Source organism: Alexandromys fortis, unplaced genomic scaffold (genome assembly GCF_014885135.2).
Source record: "Alexandromys fortis isolate MF-2015 unplaced genomic scaffold, M_Fortis_MF-2015_v1.1 scaffold_0, whole genome shotgun sequence".
NCBI lineage: Eukaryota > Metazoa > Chordata > Mammalia > Rodentia > Cricetidae > Alexandromys > Alexandromys fortis.
Window position 1 is genome coordinate 41,587,705 of NW_026067949.1, and position 18,149 is coordinate 41,605,853.

The 18,149-nt window shown below is 38.7% G+C and overlaps 1 protein-coding gene and 1 long non-coding RNA gene across 2 annotated transcripts in view; one reads left to right on the forward strand and one right to left on the reverse strand.

Annotated features, from left to right (window-relative positions):
- The window catches only part of Adamts3 (ADAM metallopeptidase with thrombospondin type 1 motif 3), a 206,238-nt gene that overhangs the window by 7,110 nt on the left and 180,979 nt on the right, over nt 1–18,149 (reverse strand). The window contains exons 15-19 of the mRNA XM_050150175.1: nt 14,843–14,966; nt 11,483–11,563; nt 9,553–9,716; nt 4,290–4,455; nt 1,264–1,396 (exon numbers count right to left, since the gene is read on the reverse strand). Coding sequence (XP_050006132.1) covers nt 1,264–1,396; nt 4,290–4,455; nt 9,553–9,716; nt 11,483–11,563; nt 14,843–14,966 — 668 coding nt within the window. The remainder of the gene's footprint in view (nt 1–1,263; nt 1,397–4,289; nt 4,456–9,552; nt 9,717–11,482; nt 11,564–14,842; nt 14,967–18,149) is intronic.
- On the forward strand, nt 4,314–16,838 carry LOC126506510 (uncharacterized). The gene is made up of 3 exons (XR_007593237.1): nt 4,314–4,381; nt 9,205–9,324; nt 16,749–16,838. It is a non-coding gene; the product is annotated as an uncharacterized lncRNA (long non-coding RNA).

An 18,149-nucleotide genomic window follows, 5' to 3' on the forward strand; every position in this document is an offset into this window, starting at 1 on the left:
TCCCGTGGAACATTCCCAAATTTCAATGTCAGTGTCTTAACACTGAGAGTCAGCTGTAATTTCAGCATGGTCATGAGGCATCTCTCTACTTAGATACAATTGATATGTGGTGTGTATTTCAAAACTGATGACTTTTACAAGTGTACACCACTTAGAAAAACCAAGTACTTAGTATCTAAGTGTGCATTAATTACCTTGATTTTAACATTATCAAAATATACATAAATGTGATATTTGCCATGGAATTAACTCCACAACTACACAGTACAATAAAAAAGATGTTCCTGCTGGTCCCTTTCATCATTGGGAAATTTCCTTCTGCTGAGAACAAGGTTCTAAGAACTTAGAAGGATAAGCAAAAATATGTCCTTTAGCATTGAGAGTCAAAATGACCCCAAACTTTTCAACAGCAATACTAAAGTCCAGCCAACAATGCAACAGATTTTAGATTCTGGGGGAAAACAGAATTATATACTTATGAGTGTCTCTAAGAGGTCAAAGGTGAGAGCAACGGCAATACTTGAACCTCTTAGATGCTTTCCCCAAGTTTCTAAATTTAAATCTATTTAATTTTTTTTGTTATACGTTTTTTTAAGTTCCTAAAAAACTAGTACCTCTTGAAATGGATGAATGAACCAGGAGATAAGATGTCAAGATGTCACTAACTCAGGAAAAAAGGGGACTCCAGGAGGAAGGTAAATGTGAGTTAGGCTGAGGCAGAACTCTGTAACTAGGCAACAGGGTACCTGAATGCTTACTATTTAGATGTGAATGGTTTTCAAGACCAGAAACAGTTTCACAAGAAAGGAAGCTACTTTCTGATTTTGCAATACGACCCACCTGTTTAAATATATGTGACAATCAGCCCCAGATATCACTATCAGTAAAATAAGTCCATATTGTTAGAACCAAGAAAGAAAAAATTAAGTGTGGTCTGGAAAGGCTGTCAAAGAAGGTAAATCTTTAGAAGAAACTCAGTATTTAATATATAACCTGTAATTCCCCCCAAAAGGCATTAGGTAGAAGGTAAAACTTAGATGAAAACAACTAGTTATCAGCTATCAAAAGAAATTAAATAGCTGAAGATATATTTGCATTTCATGAGAAGGAACATAGGTAAAGGCAAGGGACCGCAGCTTTATACACTCCTTGTGATAAGACTGACTACTTGAACAGGTAAATGTAAGAGTTTTGAATGAATTGAAACTCCCAGGACATTCCCCTTCCAGCTGTGGCAGCAGGGTCACGTGACTGAGTGCTTACAGTGGGTGTGTGCACTCCTGAATGTTGCACATCCGTCGGATGGGCTTGGGCTTCTTATTGACCTCACAGAAGCTGCGATGCACCATTTTATTGTCGCTTTTCCTTCGGCATCCGTACTTTGTATACTGGAAACCTGGGAGAGAAAGTAAGTTTTGTTTAGCTACTTACTAATGCCATGCCTTTATATATTGATTCATACATCCCTTTAGAAAGTATCTGAGTGCACACACTGGGCCAGGGACTGCAAGTGTTGTCATTTAAGAGAGAATGAAAATGAATTTGAAATGAAAAAGCCCATTTTCTCGGAACGTAACCTTTAGTAAATACTAAAACGTTTGAAGCAGCACCTGTGTACTTATGAGTGGAGATAGAACATTCAGAGTGTAGCGTGAGGGATGGGTAGGAAAAGCACTGTGGGGACCAAAGCTGAGTGTAGGCCTTTACACAGCTCAGTGATGACCCTTCTGCAGGGGCAGAAAGCAACACATGGAAGGAGCCATGAGCTTAGCTGATGGGAAGTCTTCCAGACCAACGCCTCTTTGAGCAGAACAATGCGGCTCAAACTGTGTTGGATAAAGGGGATGACACGCCGTCCGTGTCACATGCAGGGAAGAACGTGGGACAGGTTAGGTGTTTCTGGGGGTGAAAGGTGGGGGTTGGAGAACATGCTGTGTGTGAAGAGGAAGGAGGTAAGACAGCATCAGATCTGCAAAGCCATGAGCCCAGACAGCATTTGGGCTTGAAGGTCATAGGGAGTGGTTGGCCAAAGAAGGTCTCCCAGCATTCATTATTTTGATATTTATGAAACAAACAAGCCCAGAGACAACAGAAACCTTCTACAAGTTGAAAACTTTGAAACCTCTCTAAAAGGTTGTAAGGAAGCCAAATGGTTATTAGTACAAAGATTAAGCATCACATTTATTATCCAAATCATAGTTTGCCACATGTGCATTTTTTCCAAGTTGCAGACCTCTGGATCCTTCATTCCTAATCTGTTCACATTACTACAAAAATAATTTTTAAAATATAATATGTAGACAATATTCTAAACCTGCCATTATCCTTGTCATGTTCCTTTCCAAGGAGGCTTTTCCAGTCAGGGATCACATACTTCATTTAACTTCCAAGTCTCTGCAGCTTCCACGAGCAGAAATAATTGCCCAGACTCCATCTTTATGGCATTTACTATTCTTGAAACATATATGCCAGCTGTTTTTGTACAATGCCATTACAATAGGCTTTGTTTAATGGTCCCTAATGATGAAGCTCAGCTTATTAACGTTCTGCAAGAACACTACTTGAATAGCTTCATGTCTTCAGGGCTACTTGTCAGCCAACTGAAGGATTTTAATTGGAAGAACAATATAACTCTACCTATTCATTAACTTAAAAACGTTATCATGTAAATAGAGAAGAAAATCAAAGTGAGTAGGGGAATCGCAATAATCTTCTCTTCCGAAACAGTGAAGGAAGCCTGGTGAAGTAAGACAAATGCCATGCATATTAAAATGGCACCGATAACCTTGAGGACCATGTAGATGTCGGGCACACCAAGAAGGCAAATTCAAAATCAAATCAGCATCTATCTTGCAATGATGCAAGAAGTGACATTCATAAAAGGTCCTTTCCAGAAACACTGTAGAAATACAGTCTGGAGTTTTAATTAAAAACTGATTTATCTAGAGTTACATACCATGGATATTTTTCTCTTCATTATCCAGTATTTATATAGTGGTTACTGTAACAATTCTGCCATTGCCTGCATAATACCAGAGTATTTGTTATGTAGAGCTAGACAAATAGATAATGGGAGGAACTGGTGAAAATGCGGTCCATCTCCTGGATCTGTTCTGGGGAAACGAGAGAAGCCCTGGCATGTAGCAAGGCAGTATGCTGGTCAGCCAACCTGGTCTTCCTATGTTATTGGAAAATCACTTACTGTCCGTGTTTCAATTTCACCATCAGTGTAATAGAGATATGGTGAGGGAGGTTCTATTGTCTGTGTGTTGTTTTTATTGGTTAATGAATAAAGAACTGCTTTGAGCCTACGGCAGGGAAGAATAGAACTAGGTGGGTAAAGCTAACCTATATGATGGGAGGAGGAAGGTGGAGTCAGAGAGATGCCTGGAGCTGCTGGAGATGGATGCTAGGAACTTTATCCAGTAAGTCACAGCCACATGGCGATACACAGATTAATGGAGATGGCTTAAGTTAATACGTAAAAAATAGCCAATAAGAAGCTAGAGCTAATGGGCCAAGCAGTGATTTAATTAATACAGCTTCTGTGTGATTATTTTGGGGCTACATGGCCAGGAACCAACAAGCGAGCCCTCCTATAATAGAGATAAATATAATACTGACATCACAGAGCCATTGGGAATATTGACACGAGGATATACGAAGCTTTCAGTGTGGTAGCTAGCCTCTAAAACACAGCATGGTTAGATGTATAGTTAGATGGGATTCACTGCTCAAGCAGAAAAGGCATGCATTCACACGGGGAGTGAAAGGGAGAAGACAGGCAACAGCCAGCATAAACTGGACTGAGGGCAGTTTCAGATTTTGGGAAAAGCGATTAAGGCATTACTGTGTTGAACACAAGACCTAAAGGACCCTAGAGAAAAGAGCAGGGGGATGTTATGGTTGGTCTGCTATTGTTTTAATCACTTCCTTCGCAAAGTCCGAGAAATAACTAACAACTTCGTATTTAGAGTTTGGTTGTTTTGGGATTTCTCCAACTGCAGCTTCTAATTAGAGTAAGCAGGACTGGCTATTTTATGATTTACATACCTATTGACATTAAATTTACTGGTTATATGCGAAAAATAAAAAAAAGACATGAAAGTAGGAGAATAAGATGGGATGAGGAAAAGTGACAGAGAGGCTGTGTGCATCTGTGTTTGCTATGTGTGTGTGGGATCAAAATGCACGATATATGTGTGTGTATGAAGCACCATAACTAAACACATTATTAGATATACCAATATACGGTGATAAACTGTTCTAAAAGTGTATGCGGTTGTTACCTCCACCACAGGGTTTGGAGCACTGAGACCAGCTCTTCAGCGCCCACTCAAAGGTATCCAGCTCCTCCTGGATGACATTGTTGCTGTTGATGGTCGGTACAGAATCTTCATGGATAATGTACTTATATGTCAGGCTAGAGCGTGTGTCATTCTCCTGAGGTATGATCTAATACAGACATGGGGGAGAGATGCAGTTAATATATAAGCAACTAGAGACTGAACTTAAGCATTTCAGGATACTGATATTTTGAAAACTGGCAAATGTTTAGGGTAGTTCTTAGAATGTTTTTGTGTCCATCGAGTCAAGTGGTAGTCTGCAATGTTAGGCAAAACCATTGAATATCATAATATAAAATATGTCGAGGAGTAAAGGTTGATACTATAAAAAACTTATTTTCTATAGGTCACCTTAAATTAAACCATCTCTTTAGTGTATTTTAAAGTTCTTTATAATAAAAATGCTTTATTATAATGACCATGTTCCCCCTAGGGGAGAAACATTTTTGGAAAAATACATAGAAAATAAAAACCATCTATATATAATTCTATAGAATAAGAGAACACCAAAGTAACTTATTAGTCTGGGCCTTTTAGCTTTTGACTATTCCATTTATCACGACATAGAATATTTCTTCTACTAACTGGCTGAGAAAAAGACCACTGTAAGTATAGATTTCCTGAGTTTAGGATTTGCTTGTCTTGGCCCATTGTCCATTAATCGTATGATTGTTAGGCATTCTCTCCGCCTTTTAAAATCAGTACATTTTTTTTCTTTAGGTCATTGTCATAGTTTCAACATGTCCAAGGCTGAGTATTAACAGTTTGTGACTTCTGCCTTGGTTTCACTGACTCAGTTTTCTCACTCACTCCTGGGGAATTCCATGCCAGGTACTATGAACATTTAGTCAGCTTCTGGGGAGGCTCAGGTGGGGAGGGAAGAAGGCCTGCCAGCGGCTGCTCCACTAGCTTGGCATCGTATACCGAGGCCTTTCAACCACTGCAGCCTGGGCCAGAGAGTAAGAGCAGCCCTACCAGACAAGCTGCAAGGTGGCGGTAGTACCGCCACCAGCTACCTCATGATAGTCACTCTATCACATGTGGTCATGTGACCAGCTTCAGCTACATCATCCATAGACACAATAGGATATGATTTTGTTACCTACTTACTGTGTTTCAGGGAATTTGTCATGTAGTAACAGATAACTAATATTGACAAGTAGGCTCAAACATATATGAAATTGATTACAAATGATTCATATAAACTAAATGAAACCTTTTGAAAATAAGAGAAATGTTATACTGAGCAAAACATTCTTCCATAACACCTAGATATTAATCCATTAGAAAAGCACAACCCTTATGAGTACAGCTTGAGTAAAGCTGAGCAGAGGAAAACAGTTGGGTCCTGGGAAACATTTCTAATCAAGTGACCTTAACAAGTCCTATGAAATACAAAATGTACTCTTAAATTCAAGACTAAGAGTAGACGGTAGGTGGTCCTTGGACTTCCCACAGGGCAGGGAACCCTGATTGCTCTTGGGGCTGACAAGGGAGGGGGACTTGATTGGGGGAGGGGGAGGGAAATGGGAGGCAGCTGTGGGGAAGAGACAGAAATCTTTAATAAATAAAGAATGCAGCTCAAAAAAAAAAAAAGAGTAGGCGGTAGATCTAAAGGACATCTCAATCAACAATATCCATAAGGGAGAAAACAAAAACCAAGTGGAGAAATTTGATTTAGTATAATAGAAACTTAGAAATTTGATTCAGAAAGGCATCCAGCAACACATCTCAAAACAAGTGGATCCTTTCTGCGCTCTGCCATGAGAGCCATCAAGTTCCCTCCCGACACAAAACTCGAGAGACCGTTTCTGCTGGAATGTGCTGGACACCATGGCAGATGACAGTGTTCTCGGAAAGCAAAGGGCATGCTTATGTCCTGACAGGGACTGGAATCTAGACCTTTGCCCAGATGTTGAGGTTGAGTCAAGACTTCCAGCAATGCTCTGTTGATCATACCGAGGTCAGAGGTTGGAACTTGCAGGGCCCGAAGAGGAGAGAGCTGCATGAAAGGACAGTTAAACAGCTTTCGGGTCCTGACCAGAGGCTGCTCTGTGCATTGTCAGTTGGAGATGCCATGTGCTCTCAAAAAGCTAGGGCTGGGAATCAGGGAGTTTTCTAGCAGAGTGAAGAGGGCTCAGTACCACTTAAGAGATTCATGTTGTGAGCATAAGGTTGAGTAGAAACAGACCAGTCCTAGTGAAGAGGAACAAGAGCCTTCAAATGCTTTGGGACTTAACTGCCTCTGGACCAAAGCCAAGGAACCATTCACACAAGTGTCTTATGTAAAGTAAAGAAAACTGAAGCAGGGGACTGTGACCCATCAGGGAGGAAATAGAAGCTTCCAGCAGAAGCAGGCAGCTTGGAGGTCTAGAATTTAAAGGGCATGTTGGATATACCGAGCAAACATATAAGGAGACACAAAACCAAGCGAAATACCACCACATGGAAATATTAGCAACGAAAGTACACCAGTTGACATGAAGAAAATACTGGACAGGATACAGGTTAGATTGGAGAGTCAGACTTTAAACAGCCCAGGGATAATTATTCATATTTCAAATATTATAAAATATTAAAGTGGTTTGAAAATGAATCCCATGAACAGATAGAGAGGTCTTAAAGATATAATGGGAAATTTGCTCAAATGTGATATGAAACATTTTACTACTTACAGAGTGAACCCCAAGTATGAGCAGTACAAATCTCACTGAGTACACCATAGTAAAACTGCCCAACAGTGAACATAATGAGAAAATCTTTCATTTCCCTGGTAATATGACAAACTCAAAGCTCCCTCTGTTGGGGTGAATGAGGAGAGTCAGAATCACAAAGGAACAGAGGCAACAGCTCTAGCCACAGCTCCCTGGCAAGGAAGGAGAGTTAGGAAAAGATCCAGAAGCTAAACTTGAGTGTCCTGGCATAAAGAGTCAAGCCCAAGGTCCTAACCAGGGTTCGTGGTGCTAAAGGGACTCCACAGTGTGAAAGGTCACCTATGGAAAAGCAGTTCATTTCCCAACTCACGGAATCATCTTGAGTGGGAACCCACTGTTTAAGACTGAGGTATTCTGGGCATGGTAACAATGGGAAATCACATGTCAGGCAACCTGGCCAATCTGCTACAGCCTAGGGATGGGAGAGAGCTGCTGGAATCCGTCAGGAAAAGAGATGGCTACATTGGGAGTCCATCCATCCATATCAAAATGGCTATCATCAAGATAAAAGAGGATATGGAAAACGAGGAACTTTCTATACCACTGGTTGCCATGTAAACTAGAGCAGCCACTATGGAGGTTTCTCAGAAACATATTGAGCTACTATATGACCCAGCTATACCGCACTTGTGTATCTACTGGAAGGAATCTGAACGTACTACGAGGTACCTGCATATCAATATTTAGAGCAGCATTATTCATAATATGAAACCAACTTAGATGCCCATCAACAGATGACCATATAAAGAAACTGTGGTTTATATGAAATTGGTGTTTTATCCAGGCGTTAAGAATGAACTTATGGCATCTGCAGTAAAATGCATACAAGTGGTGAGCATGCTAAGTGAAAAAAGCCCGGCTCAGAAAGTCAAGTCTTGCACGCGTGCTTCTCATTTCTCACATGTAGGAAGTTATTTTATGCATGAATAATATGAAAGTAGAGGGAAGTATGATGGGAGGAAGGCCTCCAGAGGGAAGGGGAACAGGCGGTGTGTACTTGGATGAGGAAGTGAGTCAGACACTGCATGTTTAGTCTCAAAACAGGTGTGTGTCTGTGAAAACAGGAATCAGGCTAGAGTAGAAAGGGACCAGCTGTAGAAAGAAGAGAAGATGGGTAATAGGGGCGACTATGAGAATAGTACAATAATGTGGAAAATTGACAAAGCAGTAATTTCATATATAGTATAAATCCTTTTAAAAAGTAGCACAATATTCAGAGTTCTCATAGAAACGAGAAAATAAATAATGGAGTCTAGTAGACAAAGGTTCTGGCAACGAGGAAAACACGCCTGCTCTTTACTAAGCCTTCAGTTGCGGACTTTCCCAGGAGAGCCTTCCGCTGGAGCGCTGACACTTTCAACAGTTTTTATATTTCTAACTGTTTTAAATGTATTTCACACACAACTTTCAGAAGTTCTGGAGATAATTATTTCCTCACAAGTTTTGAACATTATCACTCATTTGTTTCCATCTTATCTTTCTATAATTCCGTGTACTTTATTAGGCCTTTTCTGTTCTGTTCAAGATCACATAGAAGCTGCCTGCTCCGTATATATTATGTCACAGCACCCCCTATTGGCTGCGTCTGCACATGACCCATGGCTATAAGGAATCTGCACTTTCCACAAGAGTTCTCAGCGCAGATTCCCAAGGGGCTGCTGAGTGAGTGTCCTAGGCAGGCAGACCCCTCCTCAGGGCTGTGACTGCATATTCATACACCCATAAAATAAGCTCATGTGTGCATCCACTGCAGGGAGTCAGATCTTTCTCATTGATAAGCCCTCAGGTCCCTCTAGGTTCCTGCAGGCAACAATTCTCCAATAGTTAACATAATCTGTTAGTATAGCATATATATAACACAGTGACTTCTTTATATCTATTTAGCATTGTAAAAACACCAATAGTTAACTAACACAGATTTTCATGCCACTGGCTTTTCTGATAGAATTCTGGTAAAATTTTCTGGTTTATATCTTAAACCACATCACCTGCTTTTATAGTTAGAAAACCTGCTGATATAGAATTCTCGATGTACTAGAGATTCATTGTATATTATAGATAACACGTTTATACAGTGAGTAAATACAAAGGCATCTCTAAATAAAAATTACAAAACTGGTAATACCCTAATTTTATACTTTTAGGTATCTTTCAAGAATGAGGAGGAAATATTGGCATTTCGGCAATTTGAATGCTGCTGTGAAAACTCATTGATAATACGCTTATACCACAAAAACTGCCAAAGGAATTTCTCCATATAGAAGGTAAAGAATCGTGCATTAAAGGGGACATCAAAAATAGTAAGTTTGCAACTAAATATAAATTATTTGAGTAAAATAGACTTATTAAACTGTTATGAGAATGTTGCAAACAGAACAGGGAGACATAAATAGAATTACAAAAAAAAAACAGGAGAATATTCAGTCATATATTTTAACTGAGCATGTTTTCAGGTAAGTTATCAAGTATATGCAATGTTGCATGGCACGTACCAGAACAATAACGGGGTCGTGTAGGGGCCCATCCGTGTGGAGAGTTTCAATGTCATCTTCAATGTTGTAATCCCACTCCACACCAAGGTCTATGAAGGTCCGCGACTTGGCTTCCTCCCCTTTGCCATTTAAAATGTAGTGACCCGTGGCTTGGTTCTTAATAGCTAAACAAAAGAAAATGAGTGAGGGCACACATTTATCCCATGGCAGTGGGGATGAGCCACAGCAGATTTCCCCCATTTTTACTAAGAAAAACCAGTGACTCCTCTGCCTTATTAGTATCAAGCAGTCAAAACGAACGTTAGTTCTTAGAAGTTTCCTTACTCCCTTCATTAGGCATGTAAACCATTGAGAAGCATTGCTACTGTGTTAAATAGATTAAAAAAAAAGGGGGGGGGATAATGTTTGCAAATATTCCCATTTGGAAACATTGTCAAAGAGATTAGCCCTCTCATTCTATATATTTCCTTGGAAGCTGGGACTCTGGATATAATAGATACCTTGTCAACACAAACTGTCTCTCAAGATTGGTAAAATACTGATAGCCACCCTAAAGAGCTGAACTGAGTTCCAGGCCAATAGTTTTTCTGCTGGCAGTAAAATTCCCAGACTACTCTGAAGTTGCTACTGCTAGAAAAGGATATTTATTATTGATAGAGTTCTTAATTCATTACAGATCTGTTGTTACAGTGTGTAATACTTCTCTCTTGGGAAAAATAATAGAATAAATGTACAGTTTGGAGGTATCTATCAGTAAGTGAGAGAAAACATTTCATAATTCTCACATCACTGAAAAAATTTAGTTAAAACCATTTATTGCATATTTATTTCTCAAGCTTTTAAGATAACTATTCCAAGAATAATCTGAATTCTAGCATGAACAATAAGAAATTTAAAAACTAGGGGAAGAACTCTGAGCAAAGGCTTGTATGATATGCCATCTGACAGGGAATGTAATTTAAGTAGCTCTTGAATTACCACAACAAAAAAGACTTAAGATGTCACATGTGAATAAAAAACCATTTGCTACAAAATTTCCCGGAGTTGCCCTAACTTTCAGTGCAGAAACAGGCACAGAGCTCAAGCTCCAGCACGAGCTGTGCTTGGAAACTGCTTCCACGGGCATTCGGTACTATTTTTCCCATAAGAGAAAAATAACAGAAATCATAATCAACCACACAAATCATAATCAACCACACAAGTGCCAATCAAAAACAGACAGTTTCCAGGTACTAGGGAAAATTAACATTGTAAATCTGCCACAGGAGAATTTTGCTGTTCCAAAGAATTTGAAATTTATAAAAACTATTCAAAATCTATATGAAACTATAAAAACTATTAAAAATCTATATGAAACTATCCATCAGTCATTTTCAACATATAAATGATAAATTTGTGGTTGGAGAGATGGACCAGTGGTTTAAGACCTCTGGCTGCTCTTCCAGAGGTCCTGAATTCAATTCCCAGCAACCACATGGTGGCTCACAAACATCAATAATGAGATCTGATGGCCTCTTCTTGTGTGCAGAGCACTCATACATAAAATATAAATAAATTAAAAAATTTTAAAAATGATAAATTTTCCTATTGCCTTTCCTTAATGGTACATGTTATTTTTTATGTCCCCTAATTCAGAGAAAAGAATGATTAATAAATACAAACTTGTAAAATTTTCTCAGGAGTTATGAACCAATCCCATTTCTACCAAAAACTGAAGTTTTAGTTTCAAATATTTGTTTTAATATAAAAATAGGAGAAATAATTAAACTTCATGTACTATCCAACTAGTGAATTTATATATAATCCTCATTCTTGCATGTATAGTATGTAGAGTGCACATACATACATATGCATATCCCCATGTGGAGTGTCTTTGACATTTCATGTTTATATACATGGAAAAGCAGCGCTGGCAGACAAAAACACTTACCAAGAACATGAGGAGAAGCCTCGTCTTCTTGGACTAACACATGTCTAGCCCCAGGGGGGATATCAAACATCTTAAGGTACCCTTTGCATGTGCGGTGAAAAGTGGAGGAAGCAGAGAAAACAAAGGCGACACTATGGTTAGTCCGGCACTGCACCCTTCTGGCTCCCACGTGCAGAAGAGGGCATCCATAAACTACAAGGTGCATCTCAGAAACTACCTCTACAGCTCTGAAGCATCTTGCATGAGGAAAATTCACAGTTAGTGTTGGCCTATGAGTTGCATCAACAGTTCAGGCAAACAGTGATGATTTCCTGAGTCTCCCTGTGTTACTCCAGTTTTTATGGCTACCTTTTAAAAAGTAGTAGTTTTAATAAAAAGTATTTACATGGTAACCTTGGGATATCCCTTCTGCCTAAATATTGCTATGAAAACCTATGGCACTACAAATAGCTAAGCTTCCATGTATTGTAAATGCTTTTAATATTTATAATCCCACTTTAAAGAAATATTTATAGAAAAACTGAATGCAAGTGTGTATTATGTACTGCTCTACCCTCAATCTTCTAAGTCATGAATTATAAATTAGCCTTAGATAACTAAAAAGTAAATTAATAGGCTTAAATTGACTATTGGAACTTTACATTCTTATAGGAAAAATCTTAATATTACCATAAGCCCTAAACTTATATCAATCAACAATAGAACAAACTGAGAGGCAGATATGTTATATCTCATGGCCAGTACCAGTAAATGAGTCAGCTCCAGGTGAGGTGATACCTGTCTAGAACCTTGCATTTGTGAAGCTGAGGCAGGAGGATATTGAGTTTGAAATTAGCTGTATGGGAAGATGCTGTCTCAAATAGAAACAAATATAGGAAATTATGCAAGCTAAACTTTTAGTATGTTATGGAACATCCAGTTCATGTAATCCAGGATTTGTGCCAAAAGAAATCCAGATAGAAATATAAAATAACATTTTTCCTGATTACTTCAGTAATTATATATGTATAGCTAATATTTCTCTATAAGTAGATGTACCCAACTCTTACCTAATATTTATTTGGGTCCTAAATACATGTAGTAGTCATTTAGGATCAGGGTTTTCAGCACCTTAACCTAAGGTTCTGCTCAACACAGGAGCTGGGCTGTTTGCCTGAATAAGCAACAGTTAAAAGCAACATGCTTAAGATGCCCAGGAGTGCACATCAGTGTGAGGTCATTTATGAATGCCCGTCTTTCTGCAGCGCACTACAACTTACCCAGTACATTTTTAGTTTCTCTTGTTTCAGCAAGAGAAATATTACGAGCTCCTTTGGGTAAAACGAACGCGCCTCTCGTCTTCCCTTAAATAGAATGTCGTTAATTAGTGGAGGTTTCACGTTTTATCAGTCTTGCTGTTTCATTGACTACCCCATGAGCCATACAGATTTTATTGGGTAAGTTATAAAACGTGTTCTGAAACTTTAAATTTTCAAGTAAAAAAAAATGCATTTTGCAGTAGTTAGCCAATGCCGATAAACTGTTAATAGTCAATGAAAGTAATAGTCAATGAAAGTAAGACTGAGCATGAATGCAAAATGATGGAGGTGATTTTGAAGTTGAATACTTGCAGATTTCATTTTCCAGAAACTCGAGCTCCTTATGGCATCTCTTGCTTAAGTGTTTGCCTGTTGGAAAAGGTTAATTAGTCTAGTGCATGACGAGAAGGACATTGGCGAAAAGAACCGAGGCTGGATTATCTCTGACCACGTTAACGCTGAGTGACCGAGGGGACCCTTCACCTGTTCTTTTGACTTTGACTCTTGTTTAGCCTAACTTTTTGAGGTGGTCTGAAAAACAGTAGCATGTCCTTCTAGTGCACAAAATGCAGAGAGAACTATCCCAGTACAAGAAAAGGTTTTCCTTACATTAATTCATCCTGAAAATAAAACCAATGATTCCACATCCCCAAACAGAAAAATAAATTTAACTTCAGGAATGCGAAGCCCATTCAATACTCTCATGGCAGTGCAGAGAGAATTATATGTGAGTCTAACCACAGTGTAACATTTGTATTTCAATTCCATTTGCTTTGATAAAATAATGCAAACAGCCAGCCAGAAGTAGCATTATTTGCTTTCAAATTTCATAGTATAAACCCTAATAATTCGTTATGAAAGAATAGCAAAGACATGAAGGACTGGGGACCATATTTGAAAACTGGCACATCACAGAGCAAATCTGATTCTAGAATTCGCCAGGGTGTAATTTGTATAAAAATGGACAATGAAGGTTACTCCATTTGGATGAAGGCTAACAGAACCTTTTCATATGTTTCTCTATTAGTTATAATCACTAAAGTAAACCAAATTCTTTTTTTGAAGATTTAGTTATTTTATGATTTTATATGTGTGAGTGTTTTGCCTCCATGTAAGCCTGCTCACCACTTGCATGCCTACTGCTCACACAGGTGAGAAGCGGGCACTGGATCCCCTGGACTGGAGCTACAGAAGGCTGTGAGCCACCATGTGGGTGCTGGGAACAGAACCCGGGTCCTTTGGAAGAGCAGTCAGTGCTATGAACCTGTGTAGCAATGCTCAGACTTAAACCAAATTCCTCTGTGTCTTCTCACAGCCCATCAAATATTATTCTGATCATGCCGTAAGAGACTTAAGAGAATCTTCATGCCAACTTCATATTTACCTTTAGTTGCTAAATTTCCTGAAATGTTTCCCCAATAATGTCATCAAATATATGAATATTTGTTATACTGTATAAATGTCTGTGTGCATTATATAGAAATTATATAATTTATGAAGCTAAAATATTTTTACATATTACCTATTGCATCAGAATAGTTTTCTATTCCATATTGTGGAGCTTTGATACATGTTTAACTTGAGGTTAAATGGTATAATGAGCACCAAAGGTTACACACATGAGCAATCATACCTCAGAGTTTTTGTTGTATCTCTATTTTTTTCTTTGCATTTTTCATACATTATCTCTGTTTTGGTTAAAGATTATACTATATATGGATGCTATCTCCATAAATATACCAAGATAAAATTGCTCACTTTTCCGACAAAAATAAATGTTATAGTTAAGGTTTTACAACATTTTACATTTCCAGAAAAGTTATGTGCCACATACATTCAAAATTATCCATTAGTCTTATACACATTGGTTAAATTCAAGTAACATATAGCACATGCTTTCCCCCAAAGCATGAAACTTTTATTAAAACATTAAATACAGTCTTCCTTCTCTTTTAATTTCTGTGATGCTCATTTGAAAAAAAAAAACCCTGAAATTCTAAAAGATGTCTCAAAATGTCAAATAGCACAAAAGTGTATTAATTCAGGAGAACACTCATCTTACCAAGTTTCCTGGGTGTTCTGGTAAATGTTCCCTTCACAGTTCGACAGTGGGAATTGTCCCCTCCACAGACCCCACACTTATCCTCAACCTTGTTGGAACCAATTTCCTTATCGCAGCCCACTTTCTGGGGAGAAAAGATGTTAAACACAGTGAACTTCAATGTGCCATGTAGAAAACAACATCCCACATGGTGATGCACATGTCCAGCAAGCTTGCGCCAGACTGCCACTGTAGTTATGATTACATAGACCCCAGATTTTTGAAGAGCTAGGGTAAAGTCAAATAACAAAGTGAATCATAGTCTAGACAATAAGTTGATAAATACCTTTGTTCTTACAAAGCATTTTCCCAGCTTTATTTCCCCAACATTATTGTTCTAGTCATCAAGCAAAATCTATAAGCAAAGAAATGAGTTGACTCATTCTACAAATCAATAGCGTAATGCTTTCTACGTGTTCATAAAGGCATACGGTAATGTGGTGAGTTGTAAAACAGTGTTATCTTTTAAACATGAGTTAGGATGCAAAATAAAGCTCTTCAGTGTAGCAGACACACCCACAGGGCCTTGAAGGAACAGAGAAGGCATTTTTGAATTGGAACAAATTCAAGTAGTTATGAAATTTTACATTCATGAAAATTTAGAGATCAATATTTATACACAGGTGGAAGTCGGTAGAAGGTGGGTGTTGCACGCTACAAAGAACTGTGAAAGCTCTGTGAGGAACAAGTTGTGCAAGGCCCTGAAGGTTGGGTTGAGTTTACATTTTCACAGTCAATAGTTCAGCACTGTTGACTGTGAAAGCTGAAGGCTTTCTGTACTGGGCAGGACTTTGAGGTAAATGTGGTACCTGCCATACCATTGGGCTTGCAAGTTGGATGTGAAAATGGGCAGGGAATGGACATACATTTAATACTAAGTACTATAGGAGTTAAAATAATGACAATAACATTCCATTATTATCATTTATATCTATTCTCAAGCCGTTTATGTTGGAAAGTTAATCCCCAATTCAAAAGTGTTGAGATGTAGGGCCTAATAAAAGTCAGGTGTGGGCTTCCATCTGTTTCAGCTCTCAGCACTGAGAAGGCTGAAGCAGGAGGCTCACAGTAAGTTTGGAAGCAGCCTGGGCTATAGAGCAAGATGTTATCTCAAAACAATAAGATGGAATAGACAAAAAGCTGCCATGATTAGGTCCTGAGGACTCTGCTTCCATGAAATAATTTTTCAGGTCCTAGAAATGGGATGGCTATCAAGAGAGGGGGTGTCCTAAGAGTCCTGCCCTGCCTGCCTCTGTTCAGTTTCCCTCCTAACTTCTAGCATGGACGACACAACAGGAAGACAGTAAGATGCCCAACAGATGCCATCCATCATCACAGCTTGGGCTTTCCAGCTCCAGAACCATAGACCAAAACACCTAACCTCATTTAGCAAGGGCTTTTTCTGGTTTTATGAATTTCCCAATGTATGGTATTCTGCTAGGTGAAAAGGAAATGGATGATGTTAGGAACACTGGTCCAGTTAATATGAATAATTTACAGTAGCAGTTGAATATGGAAAAAAATGAACTGTATTGTAAAAAGACTAAATGAGACAAGAAAACTTTTTTTTTGTTGCCTACAACTTTGGCTCTAGCATAGCATTTAGTGTGTAAGTTTAGATAGTCATTTGGAAGATTTCTGTATTAATCATTTAAATAAACTTAGAATTAGATTTTTTTATTCAAAATGGTATTCTAAACTAAAATGTAACATACATACATCCTAAATAGAATTATTTTATAATGGGGGGATTCTTGCCTCCCTCAGACACCACAGGCTATCAAATAAAAAGTGTCAGGAATGGGTTACCTCTTTTCGAGTTACTTTCCAAACATTACAGGCTGTTGCCATTGCTCTTACTCTTCAGAATTTGGTGGGAAGACCCTTTTGCTGAAGACACTGCATACGTACATCACAGAATACTGGGAAATCAAGCTGTTGCTGGCATGAAACCTCCATTCCTGTAAGCTAACTTTCACAACTCTATGCTACTGGGAAAGAAAAGCATTCCACAATCTTAGCCAACAGTGGACTCTAATAATGACTTGCCCTGCAAGATAGTCCCACTGGTGCAATAGCGGCACCAATATATGGGAGTAACCAACCACTTTCTGATTGTTTGTAAAGTCCACTCTATGAGATGGAGCTCATTACTTAATGCACCAAAACTCAATGGCTGGCTAGATCATAAGCCCTAGGGGAGAACCTAGCACTACTGTTTTGCTAAATGGACATGGTATTAAACCATCTCTAAAATTCTTGTCTTTATAACTGGAAGATTAGTGCAGCTTTCAGCCCTAATCAGGTAAGTTTTCTTTTGCAATAGGTGGCGATTAAAACAGAGACCCTACAATTGCTCAACATCCACAGAAAAAGAAGCTGTGGAATGCTCAGCTCAACATGGGACATTTATAGCACACCCTGCTCGACAATGCTCAGCCATCACTGTGGAAGATGGCTGGAGATATTCTAAGAGCCAGAAGTAAGGATATCGGTCGTATGATATTACTTGATAGACACGACAGTGCTGCTACACACATAACAAACTCAAAGAGATGATGACTGCATGTACAAGGCCCACAGAATATCAAAGGCAACTAAAATTCCACATGGATGGGGTGGGGTTCATTAAGTTCCACCCCCATTTCAGGAACTATTAGCAATTGATGGCTGTTAGGGGAGGGAATGGGACACCCTGAAGAGCTATCCATGTGGCATTAAAAGCACTGTAGCCATGAACACAGGCAGTACTAAGAGGATGTAGTCAGTTTCTTTCTCTTTCTTTCTCTCTTTCTATCTTTCTTTCTTTTCCTCTCTCTCTTTCCTTCCTTCATTTATTCCTTCTTTTCTTCCCTTTTCCTTTCTTTTTTTCTAAGACAGGGTTTTTTTGTGTAGCTCTGTTTGCCCTGGAACTCACTCTATAGACCAGGTTGGCCTCAACCTCACAGAGATCTGCCTACCTCTGTCTCCTGAGTGCTGGGATTAAAGATATGCAAACCACCTCCCACGTAAAGGGTTTGAGAAGGAAAAAACTGAACACATGAAGTTGAGAGGGAAATGTGGTGGGGATGATAGAGGAAGAACTGAAAAAAAGGGAAATAGGGGTGGATCTGATGAAATAATATATGCAGGTTATATGCAGGTTGAAATTCTATGAAAACAAAGGTCTTTTATAATGGTAGGCTGGCACTAGTAAAATACTAAAACCAATGCAGTTCCTCTAGATTGTAAATTCAATCTAGAGGCATTAGTTACTTAGAAAACTTAT